The sequence below is a fragment of the Musca domestica genome, unplaced genomic scaffold (genome assembly GCF_030504385.1).
Source record: "Musca domestica strain aabys unplaced genomic scaffold, Musca_domestica.polishedcontigs.V.1.1 35, whole genome shotgun sequence".
NCBI classification, from domain to species: domain Eukaryota; kingdom Metazoa; phylum Arthropoda; class Insecta; order Diptera; family Muscidae; genus Musca; species Musca domestica.
Genome location: NW_026712315.1, coordinates 8,237,070 through 8,249,530, shown reverse-complemented (window position 1 = coordinate 8,249,530; position 12,461 = coordinate 8,237,070). Strand labels below are relative to the sequence as shown.

General features: G+C 36.6%; 1 protein-coding gene across 1 annotated transcript; it reads left to right on the top strand.

Moving 5' to 3' along the window:
- Positions 1–7,826: 7,826 nt before the first annotated feature.
- On the top strand, positions 7,827–12,205 carry LOC101895696 (putative inorganic phosphate cotransporter). Its single transcript, XM_011297869.3, has 4 exons — positions 7,827–7,943; positions 10,563–10,699; positions 10,764–11,852; positions 11,914–12,205. The coding sequence occupies exons 1-4, from the start codon at positions 7,922–7,924 to the stop codon at positions 12,106–12,108; spliced, it is 1,443 nt and encodes a 480-aa protein (XP_011296171.1). The 5' UTR covers positions 7,827–7,921; the 3' UTR covers positions 12,109–12,205.
- The last annotated feature ends 256 nt before the right edge of the window (positions 12,206–12,461 follow it).

Genomic DNA, 12,461 nt, shown 5'->3' with positions numbered 1-12,461 from the left:
GTACCATCGTTTGTTACCGTACTGATACTGGTAGCGTAGCCAGACGTTAAGGAAGTGAACGGAAGAAAACAGCAACATCAGCAGAAATGGTTCGAAATTTAAAGAAGCGACTTGATCGAAACCCGCGTCGCAGTGGCCGAAAAATGGCTTGGCAAATTGTAAAAAAGGAGCTCGGTGTACAGCCATTGAAATTCCAAAAAGTACAAGAACTTACACCGCAGCAGAAAGAAAATAGACTCAAAAGAGTTTAAGAGTTTCTTCGCTTGGCCGAAAGTGGCGAACTGCCGAATTAGTTTTCTCCGATGAGAAAACATTCGTTGTCCAGCTGTTTGTAAGCAAACAAGATTATCGTGTTCACTTGCCAAAGAGGTCAGCTCGTATTAATCGACCGTGGCATCAAAACAAATGCAAAATATTATCGCGAAAATATTCTGGAGGGTGTATTAAAGCCTTGGACTCGCAAACATTTTGACCGCAGACCTTGAACATTTGAACAGGGCTCAGCAACATCGCACTCAACACGCGCCACCCAGGAATGGTTACAAAATAAGGTTCCTCCCTTCATTTCCAGTGAAAAATGTCCACCAAAATTTCCGTTGGACTATTGTGTCTGAAGTATTTTGAAAGCAAGTTTGGCATTAAAAAATACCAAAGTGTCGATCCCTCAAGCAAACGTTTCGCCAGGAATGGGCCAAAATAACGCAGAGCAATATTCGGGCAGCGTGTGACGGCTTCATAGGCCGTTTGAAGGTCATAATTCGTGCCAAAGGTGACCAATCTAATTTATTCTAAAATTTGATGCTATTTTCGACATTTTTTGCTTTCATTCAAAAAAAAAAAAAAAAATGCAGAAATTATGGCGTTTAACTTTGTTGCGGTTTTTTATCTCGCTCTGTACTCTATTGGGTCTACGACGAGTATTTAGGAATATTGCAAAGTTTCCATGTTGGAGGGTGTAAAAATATATATTGATAATATGTAGAGTGAAAGATGTATTTTTACGTTATGGCAAATTAGTAACTTTTCTAAAACTGAATTTGTATCTAGACTGTTCACATTGAACAATGGACGAAACAATTAATTATCAATAAAGACGAACTTTCTACTTATGGTGGTGGAGCTTATGGAGAATTTGCGGTATTTGGATTTGCAAAGTTTTGGAAAGTAAGAAGCAGATTTTCAAAATATTAAGTCTTTAGTTATTTGTTAAAATTAATTTTGTTTTTATACCCTCCACCAAAAAAAGTATGGAGAGTATATTAAGTTCGTCATTCCGTTTGTAACTCATCGAAATAATCATTTTAGACCCAACAAAGTATATATATTCTTGATCAGCGTAAAATCCTAAGACGATTTAGCCCTGTCCGTCCGTCTCCCGTCTGTTGTAATCACGCTACAGTCTAAACGAATTAAGAAAAAATAGAAAGCTAAAATTTTGCACAGATCTCTCTTTTGTCTGCAGGCAGGTCAAGTTCGAAGATGGGCTATATCGGTCCCCGATATCGTACAGCCCCCATATAACGGTACCCCCGATATTCGGTATTTTAATGATTTTAGCCACATTTTTAATGGAATTGTCTGAAATTCCACAAAAGGAGTCCCTTGTGGGCAATTTACCCCCTCAAAAAGAATTGTTTATATGGGTCCACGATATCGTATATCCCCCATATAACTGTACCCCCCGATATTCGGTATTTTGATGATGTTAGACACACTTTTCTATGGAATTGTCTTAAAATCCACATAAGTAGTTCCTTGTGAGTACTTCACCCCTTGAGAGAGAATTGTCTATACACGTCCACGATATCGTATAGCCCTCATATAACGGTACCCCCGATATTCGGTAGTTTGATGTTTTTAGCCATAGTTTTCAACGGAATGGTCACAAGGGGTTCTTTGTACACAAGGGGTTCTTTGTCAGCACTTTACCCCCCAACAGAGAATTCTCTATATAGGTTAACGATAACGTATAGCTCCCATATAACGATACCCCGCGATATTCGGTATTTTGATGATATTAGCCACATTTACCAATCGTATTGTCTGAAAATCCACACACGGAGTTCTTCGTGAGCACTTTACCCCTGAAACGGAATTGTCTATATAGGTCCACAATATCGTATATCCCCCATATAACGGTACTCCCCTATATTCCGCATTTTTATGATTTTAGCCACTTTTTCCAATGGAATTATCTGAAAATCTACACAAGGAGTTCATTTTGAGTCCTTTACACGCAGACATAGATTTGTCTTTATAGGTCCACAATATCGTACCTTCGGGACCTTCCTATATTAGATATTTTAAAGATTTTAAACGAATTTTTAATGGATTTTATTTATTTATCTTTTTTTTTTTTTTGAAACTTTCTAATTCATTCCAAATGGTGGAGGGTATTCAAAGTTCGGCCCGGCCGAACTTACTGCTTTTTTACTTGTTACTTGTTAAATTTAAGAACACACTTTGTATTGAAAAATCGACCCAATCTATTAAATTCCCTTTAAAATACTTATCATAGTGAAAAATATTCTAAATCCGCAAAAATGACGGAATGTATACAAATATAATATTTATCAATTTAATGCTCTTTAACAACCTAAAACTATTTAGTCGTACTTCATCGATATCTTTAGTTTACTTAGTTTTAGTTTTGACTTGAGAACTTTTCACTTGGCGACAGTTCTGATAATACACTAAACGCTTTTCAGTGAGACAGATTCGATTTTTGTTGCCACTGCGATTAAATCAAAGAAAGTTTTGCTAGACATTTATCAAAAATGATGGTGTATCGATTTGAAGTGTAAAGAAATGTGAGTCAATAAAGTCATTACAATTGCATAAATCTAAATTTTGACTGAGAGTTTGGCTTCGCCGTAAAAATAAAAGGTTCCTGGCAGTAAAAGTACTTTTTACAAATCGGGTTACCTAGCATTTATTTTGCAATGGACATCTAACACAATATTACTGTTTATTTTCAGACTCCGAAAAGTAGATCATAAAAACTCGTTATGTAAGTATAAAATTAGTCAAAACAAATGGTATGATTCTTTTCGTCACTTTATATCAAGGATAACAATTCTTGAATAAAAAGTCATAAGGATAGTTTTTTTTTTTTTTTGGGACGTGGGATTGAGGAAGATTTTTAGAAATTGTATTTTGTAGCCTAAAATGAAGTTTCTTTTTATACCATCCACCATACTATGGAGGGTATATTAACTTTGTCATTCCGTTTGTAACTCCTCGAAATACTGATGTCAGACCCAACAAAGTACATATATTCTTGATCAGCTTGAAATTCTAAGTCGATTTAGCCATGTCCGTCTGTCTGTCTGTCCATCTCTCTGTTGTAATCACGCTATCTTTCGAACGAATTGAGATAGAAGTCTAAAATTTTGCATAGAAGGCTAAAAATTTGTACACGTTTATTTTTCCAGTAGGCAGGTTAAGTTCGTAAATGGGCCATATGGGTCCAAGTTATCATATAGCGCCCATATAACGGTACCCCCCGATATTCGATATTTTTATTATTTTAGCGACATTATTAACCGGAATTATTTCATATTTGGTATTTGAAGTTCGTAATGGATACTACAGCCTAAGACAGAAAATTATCTGTGCAGGTCCACGTCTTCGTATAGCCCCCATATACCCTCCACCATACTATGGAGGGTGTATTAACTTTGTCATTCCGTTTGTTACTCCTCGAAATACTCATGTCTGAACCAACAAAGTAAATATATTCTTGATCAGCTTGGAATTCTTAGTCGATTTAGCCATGTCCGTTTGTCTGTCTGTCCGTCTGTCTGTTATAATCATGCTATCTTTCGAAGGCTAGGCTAGGCGAGATAGAAGGCTAAAATTTTGCACACACGTTTATTTTTCCAGTAGGCAGGTTAAGTTCGTAAATGGGTCATGCGGGTCCACGTTTTCATATGGTCCCCATATAACGGTACCTCCCTACATTTGGTATTTTGATGATTTTAGCGACATTATTAACCGGAATTGTTTCAAATTACGTATTTAGAGTTCGTAATGTGAACTACAGTCTGTGACAAAAAATGGTCTATGCAGGTCCAGGTCTTCGTATAGGCCCCATATAGCGGTACCTCCCTATATTAGGTATTTTGGACAATTTTGGGTACAATACTCAACGAAATTGTTTGAGATGTCGTATATGAAGTTCCCTATATACTTTATTTTGATGATTTTAGCTACATTATTCACCGTTTATTTCAAGTTTCGAATTTGGATATGGTAATGACTTATGACAAACAATGCCCATGTAGGTTCACGTCGTATAGACACCAATATAACGGCTTTATTCGGTATTTTTAAAATTTTAAAAGAATTTTTTAAGGATTTTATTTCCAAATTCGATCCAAATGGTGGAGGGTATTCAAAGTTCGGCCCGGACGAACTTACTGCTTATTAACTTGTTGATTTTGTGGTATTTTAATGTCACAGCCATTCCAAATTTTCAAAAAAAAAAAAATAAATAAATAAATAAAAAATATGAATTATTGTGCGGCATGTGTACTTTAAAAATGCCAAGTCTTTGGCATTGCCAGCGTCTATCAGAGACAATACAAAATTTCACACGCTTATCTAGCGATAAGTCAATAGCTGTAAAGGTATGCATTTCCTTATCGTGACAATATCACTATTTTTTGTGCATTTTGTATTATCTGATCAGTAATTAAATTCATAAATGGGAGGTTGTGTTTGGAACTGCACTGATTAAAAAATTTCATTTTAATACTACCTCCAAGGTAGATGACTTCAGAGTAACATAACTAATGTTATAGATATCCAAACGATAAAATTCCTTCGAGGATAAGGATAATAGAAGATAATAAGAAAAAGTAAAAAGCAGCAATGTTCGGCCTGGCCGAACTTTTAAATACCTTCCATCATTTGAAAGGAACTTGATAATTAAAAAAAAAACCGTCGAAAAATACCGCTATACGATATCGTGGACCGAATAGACCATCTTGGAAATTAACCTGCCTGCAGGCAAAAGACTGTCCTGTGCATCTAAATTTGTTCGGACTCTAGCGTGAGTACAATAAATCTAAGAATTTTACGCAAATCAAAAATATACATATACTTTACTGGGTCTAAAATTATTATTTTGATAAGTTACAAAAGGAATGACGAACTTAATATTACCTCCATACTATATATGGTGGAGGGTATAAAAATCATATTTGAAATACAAATAATACTACCATTTAATGAATATTATCTTTTTAAGCCATCTTGTTATACCCTTTTTACCAAGGAGATAGACTCATAGCTACTTTTGAGGATCTTTACAGAATCACTCACTGAGTCGATTTATGCAAATCAGCCCGTCTGTCCATCCGTCTATGTACGCATATTTGTCAACAAAACGAAGGTCGCATTTATTATCCGATTAAAATGAAATTTTCTAAACAATATAGGGTGAGATAAAAAAAACTGCAACAAAGTCAGACGCCATAATATTTACATAATTTTTTAATTTTATTGAATGAAAGCAAAAAATTTCGAAAAAAAACATCAAATATTAGAATAAGCTTAGATTTGTTCGAATTGGTCACCTTTGGCACGAATCGTGGTTTTCAAACGGCCAATCAAACCGTCACAAGCTGCCCGAATGTTGCTCTGCGGGATTTTGGCCCATTCCCTTCGAAGCGCTTGCTTGAGGTGATCGAAACTTTGGTATTTTCTAGTGCCAACCTTGCTTTCCAAAATACTTCAGATACAATAGCCCAACGGATTGGTATCCGGAGATTTTGGTGGCCATTGTGCGCTGGAAATGAACAATTTTTAAGTGGCGCGTGCTGAGTGCGATGTTGTTGAGTCCTGTTGGAATGTCCAAGGTCTGTGCCAAAATGTTTGCGTACCCAAGGCTTTAATACACCCTCCAGAATATTTTCGCAATAATATTCGGCATTTATTCTGTTGTCAATTAATACAAGCGAAGAGCGACCATCGGCTGTTAAGGCGTCCCACACCATCACCATGAATTCCATCCATCACAAATAACTTTTTTTCTGGAAATTCTCACCAAAATGCTGTTGTACGCTTGTAAACAATATAATGAGCTGTCACTGTAATAATTTTAACAGCTGTCGTACGAGTGGCCTCGAAATTACTGCAGTCTGAAGTTGGTTGCAGTTTTTTCATCTCACCCTGTATTTGCTTGTCCCAAACCCTATCGAAATCGGTGAGAATGAAATCAAAATGACCTGAATATTGGCGCATCCGACGAAATTTATTCTAGGAGCAAGTACATTAAATTTAGAGAAAATCGGTTCAGTTATAGCTATAGCTCCATATATATGTTTCATCCGATTTGGCCTTTAAGTCCCTCACATTCCTATTATGTTCTGCACAAGAATTATCTTTGGCCCCAGATATCAGATACAGCCCGAAAAACTTTGCAAATTCTATCAAGATCGGTTCAGATTTTTATATAGCTTCCATATATATCTTCAACCGATTTCGGGTTAATTTTGCATCCAATAGTCAATATCAGTCCAAATAACCTGAATTTTGTCACATCCGACCGAATTTATCCTAGAAGCAAGTACATCAAATTTGGTGAAAATCGGTTCAGATATAGCTATATTTCCCTCATATGTTTCTTCCGATTTGGGGTTTTGAGTCCCTCACATTAGGAAAGTATATATGGATCTTCCTATCTCGTCGAGCTTCCTATCTGGATGCAGCTATGCATTCCGTCCGTCCGTCTGTCCATGTTAATTTGTAATAAATCTACCCGTCGCAATTATGGGCCGATTCTCACGAAATTGAAAATGGAGGCAGGGTTATGGCCAGAACAGAACCTTATTACTTTTGAAGATCACATAATATTTAGGGGTTGAGACGGACCAACAACAACAAATGTTGCTGATTTTGCAGGTCACACATAGAAACCAAAGGTCACGAAATCTCACATGTAGTTAGAGTTTAGGACAGTGGGTAGAATGGACCACTACATGTTGTACAGGCAATATCCTAAATACACAAAAGTCGAACTTCTGGATTTTTTATCCTGATTTCGTTGGCGATTATAAACAAATATCGCAGACAACCAAATCATATATATGAGTCTAAATTTGGAGATACAGATGGGTCTCTTGTTTTTGGAAATGATCGCAAAACATTTAAATGAAATGAACCAACAACGGAAATATTTTCCTGATCACACAATTGAAGCGTATCGAGAAGAAAGTTAAAGACCGTGAAGAATTCTAGTATTTTGGATGACCATTGGATTATATTTAGCTGTAAAATGGACCACAACAACTAACAGCAAGACAGAGTGCGTAAATATTGGTCAAATGTCTCTGGTAAAAATACTAAGGGTAATATCTGGGCAGTGCTCCATAACATAATTTAAAAAGCGAAATCTTCCAAAATGGATTTGGATATAAGGGGGCTTCTAACATATTGTAGTGTTGTAGTGTATCACATGGTCGGCCCCGCACGACTATAGCCTTTGCTTACTTGTTTTAAGTATGTTTTTATTTTTTTTTCTCCACTTGAATAATCTCATTATGGACACACCCATACGCCCCTATTCAGATCCGTAGTCGTTGTTTATTTATTTTGAAAAAAAAAAAACTATATCGTACGCAGTTACGTACACTTTATTACTAATTAATTCTAACGTAAGCGATACTGTCACACCGTAAATCCGTTATTGACAGTTGTTGTAAATATTTGTTATCAGCACATATTGTTATTACAATTAAGATGTATTTATTTTATTTTAATTAATTTATGAAGTGAAAAAAATCCATTGCATTTTAAAAATGTTTTCCTTGAAGCGAAAATTAGATGCTAAGTCTTTTGTAAAACGTTCGGTTTAACGCATCAGTGAAACGGTTATTTTTTAACAAAGATTTGTGGCGGATAAATTTAGAAAAATATGACAATTGTGGTGGCAAAGGGTAAAATATTAATTTTGAGAAAAAAAAAAAAAAAAAAAAAAAAAAAAAAAAAATTTGGGATTTGAACCGCAGACCTCGGTGTGCAGCCAACTAGAAGTTGCCGTCTCTACGTTCAGAGCCATTAACCCGTCTTTTCCAAAGCAGCACTAAAACAAGTGTATGCATTGGAATCAATGTAGTTGTTGTGGACAAAAAATCCATCACTACAAAAACAAAACTTTGCTGTGAAAAAGATCTGCCAATAGAACTTGAGTCGAACCTGGAGAGTTTCTAGTGTATAATTCGCATATGCTAATTTGCAATAAGTTCGAAATATATACTACTTTCTAGAGAACGGCCCTTGTAAGCCATCATCCACACCAAATATGCCTGATGAGCCGCTTAACCAACGGCGAAACGCGTCGCATAGTGGTGAGTGTGTAATAGTGTCTATCTGGCTTTCCTTTTCACTGCAAATTTCAGATCATTAAGCTCGTCTCGAAAGAGAAAACAAACACATAAATCAAAAAAATAAATAGTTTGTGAAGTTATATATCTGATTTAAATATGTGCTCTTCTATAGCTTTGACCAATTCAGATATTTCATGAAGGGCGTTGAAAAAATATTAATGTTGTTGTTATTACATAAAATATGGACAAATTTTTTAAAAACTTATATCCGTTTTATACCCTCCACCATAGTATGGATGGTATATTAAATTTGTCATTCCGTTTGTAACACCTCGAAATATAAATTTTAGACCATGAAAAGTGTATATATTCTCTTTCATCATAAAATTATGTATTGATTTAGCGATGTCCCTCCCTCTGTCTGTCTGTTTGTCTGTCCGTCTGTGGAAATCATCGTAGCTTCCGAAAGAAATGAAGTAGGTTGATAAAATTTTCCTAAGATGTGTGTTTTTTCTGCAGGACCTTTACTATTGAAAATGGGCACTATAAGTCCACGTTTTCACATAGCCTGTACTGACACATTTAAGGTTATTGGCAGCTTTAGTCACAATTTTAGCCCAAATTTACTGTAAATTGGCAGTATACAGGGTGATATAAAAAACTGCAACAAATTCATACGCCATATTTTTTATTTATTTTTTTTAATTTTATTGAAAGAAAGCAAAAAAGGTTGGAAATAGCATAAAATTTGGGAATAAGTTTAGATTAGTTCGAATTGGTCACCTTTGGCACGAAATATGGCCTTCAAACGGCAATATTTGGTATTATGGCTTTGGACTTTGGTATTTTTTAGTGCCAACCATGCTTTCCAAAATACTTCAGACACAATAGCTCAACGGATAGGTATCCGGGAATTCTGGTGGCCATTGGTGGCCTCTTTTTGTACCAATTCTTGGGTGGTGCATGCTGAGTGCGATGGTGCTGAGTCCTGTTAAAATGTACAAGGTCTGCGGCCAAAATGATTGTGTTCCCAAGGCTTTAATACACCCTTCAGAATATTTTCGTAATAATGTTCGGCATTTATTCCGATACCACGGTCGATTAATACGAGCGGAGAGCGACTATCGGCTGTTATGGCGGCCCACACCATCACCATGGCCGGCGCTTGAGTTCTGGTGGCCAACCGAAGGTGCAAATTTTCAGCTGACCTCTTTGGCAAGGAAACACGATCATTTTGTTTGTTTACAAACTGCAGGACAACGAATGCTTTCTCATCGGAGAAAACCAAATTCGGCAGTTCACCACTTTCGGCCAAGCGAAGCTACTCTTTAGCTCTTTTGAGTTTATTTTCTTTCTGTTGCGGTGTAAGTTCTTGCATCTTTTGGAATTTCAATGGCTTTACCCCGAGCTCATTTTTCAATATTTGCCGAATGGAATACTGCAATATGTTCAGCTCACGAGCCATTTTTCGGTCACTACGAGGCGAGGGTTTCGATCAATTCGCTTCTTTACTTTTCGAACCACATCCGCTGTTTTCTTCCGTCCACTTCCTTGATGTCGGGCTACGCTACCAGTATTACGCTAACGAACGATGGTACGAGACAGAAAAGATTTAGAAATGATAGCAGTCTGAAGTTGGTTGCAGTTTTTTCATCTCACCCTGTATGTTCCCATTATGTAAGAACTGTCAATGTATGTCTAAATTCTGATATAAACCCCATATAACTGTACCTACAATTATTCGTTATTTTGATGATTTGTTTGTCACACTTTTCGAAGGAAATATTTCAAAATTGTAATTTGAAGTTCCTAAGGGGTACTACATTCTTTGACAGAAAATTTCTCAAACAGGTCTACGTCGTCCTATAGAGACATTATTAATCGGAATTTATCATTTATTTATTTATCCTAATGGGTACGACCGTCTGTGACAGAAAATTGCCTATGCAAGTCCACGTCTTTGCAGGCCCCAATATAACGTTAGATCCCCATATTCGGTATTCTAATAATGGTGGATGATTTAATGGTTGATGGTTATAAATGTTCGGCCCGGCCTAATTTATTACTTTTTTACTTGTTTTCCTTAATTTTGAAACAAGTATTTTTCTGGTCTCGGCTCAGAAGCATTCTAGAGAGCCCGAATTTTGGTTAAAATTGGAAATATTACAGTTGGAATCTCGAAATAAAGTTTTGAAAATAACTACTCATTTTTCTGTGCATTTTATACAGGTCCCTTAATAGGCCAACGCCATGTCCAGGCCGTTTTGTTGTTTGCCTGTATAGCTGTGAATTATATGATCAAATATAATGCTAGCATAGCGCTGGTGGCTATGACCAATGCAGAGAGTACCAACCCTGATTTTCCGGTATGTAGAACGTAACTCAAATATTGTATCCGAAAACTCTGAAAAAAAATTATTTTCTATACAGGAATATAATTGGAATGAGATGGAAAAATCGTACGTACTCTCCAGTTTCTATTGGGGCTATGTGGTGACACAATTTCCAGCTGGCTATGCATGTCGTCGCTTTGGTGCCAAAATGGTATTGTTCGTATCGACTTTGGGTTCTGCGATAGCTGCCATAATTGTACCATTTACCGTTAATTGGGGTGGATGGCAAATATTTTGTGCAATACGGGTGTTGCAAGGATGCTTTCAGGGTTTCGATTTACCCTGTGTTCATGCCCATTTAGCTCTGTGGAGTCCGGTGGAGGAGAGAAATCGTTTGGGTGCATTAGCTAGTTCGGGTATTGAATGTGGAACAGTTATGGCCATGTTTATAAGTGGTTTAATTGCAACATCAAGTCTCGGCTGGCCAGGCATATCGTATATATCAGGTGCCGTTGGCATAGCATGGTGTATTCTGTGGGAGATATTTGCGGCGAATTCGCCAAACAAATCAAGATTTATTTCGAAAAACGAGAGGAGTTATATTGAAAATTCTATAAATTCGGTGAAGGAGTCAGTGGAGATCAAGGCTGTGGAGAAGCAAATTCCCATACCCTGGAGGGCAATTTTACATTCTCCACCTTTTTGGGCTTTGTTGATCGTACGAAGTGCCGAAAATTGGGGATTTTCGGCCATACAAGCCGAACTGCCGGCCTATATGAATGGTGTCTTTCGCATGGATATGAAAAGCAATACCCTATACTCAGCATTGCCGTATATCGCCCTATGGATATTGTCCTATTGTTATTTAATATTGGCCGATGTCCTTTTGAGATATAAAATTGTAACGCTTAATGTTTTGAGAAAGAGTTTTAACACAATAGCATTTTGGATACCAACGGTGGGCCTAATCGGTGTGGGATTTCTCGAGGCTGATCAGCAAACACTGGCCATAGTTTTAATGATTGCCAATGTGGCCTTGAATTCTGGCTGCACAATTGGCAGTGGCTTGAACTCCATTGATTTGTCACCCAATCATGCGGGTATATTGACGAGCGTAACGAATGCCGTGGGCAGTATAATGCCCATTTTGACGCCCTTGGTGGCAGGGGCCATTGTAAAAGATGAGGTGGGTTTTAAAGAATTTTTAATTTTGGATAATATATATTTCTTTGGATTTGGTAATTTAGAGCAACCGCATTCAATGGCAGATTGTGTTCGCCATCACCGCTGCCGTATTTTTTGTGGGAAATTTAGTTTATATTATTTGGGGATCGGCAGAGCTGCAGGTTTGGGATAATCCCAACTTTCTCACACCGGAGAAGGATGAACCCAGCGAACAAGAACAAAATAGAAGTCATCTGGAAAATGGAACAAAATTTTAATTGATAGTGTATGTTATTATATTTTAAGTTTAAAATAATTTATATATTTGTAACACTTTAAAAATAAAGAAAATTTTATTATTTAGGAACTTTAGAAAAAAATTCAAACAAAATATATAAATATTAAACTTATTTCAATTTCTATAATAAAAAAAATCGTTGAAACCAGCAAGAAAAAGTCAAAAGCCGGACGGGGCCGACTTTATGATACCCTACACCACTATGCATAGTTAGTAGAGCTCTAGCTACGAAATCGGTCAAGATATATGGAAGCTATATCTAAATCTAATCCAATTATCACCAATTCCAATAGTGTTCGTCCTTGGGCCAAAAAAATATTGTTTGCAAAATTT

Excerpts from the sequence above, each read along its gene's own strand:
- LOC101895696 (XM_011297869.3), top strand. The coding sequence starts at position 7,922 with ATGACAATTGTGGTGGCAAAGG. Across the intron at positions 10,700-10,763 it reads GTACCAACCCTGATTTTCCG|GAATATAATTGGAATGAGAT; the intron begins GTATGTAGAACG and ends TTTTCTATACAG. Across the intron at positions 11,853-11,913 it reads GGGCCATTGTAAAAGATGAG|AGCAACCGCATTCAATGGCA; the intron begins GTGGGTTTTAAA and ends TTGGTAATTTAG.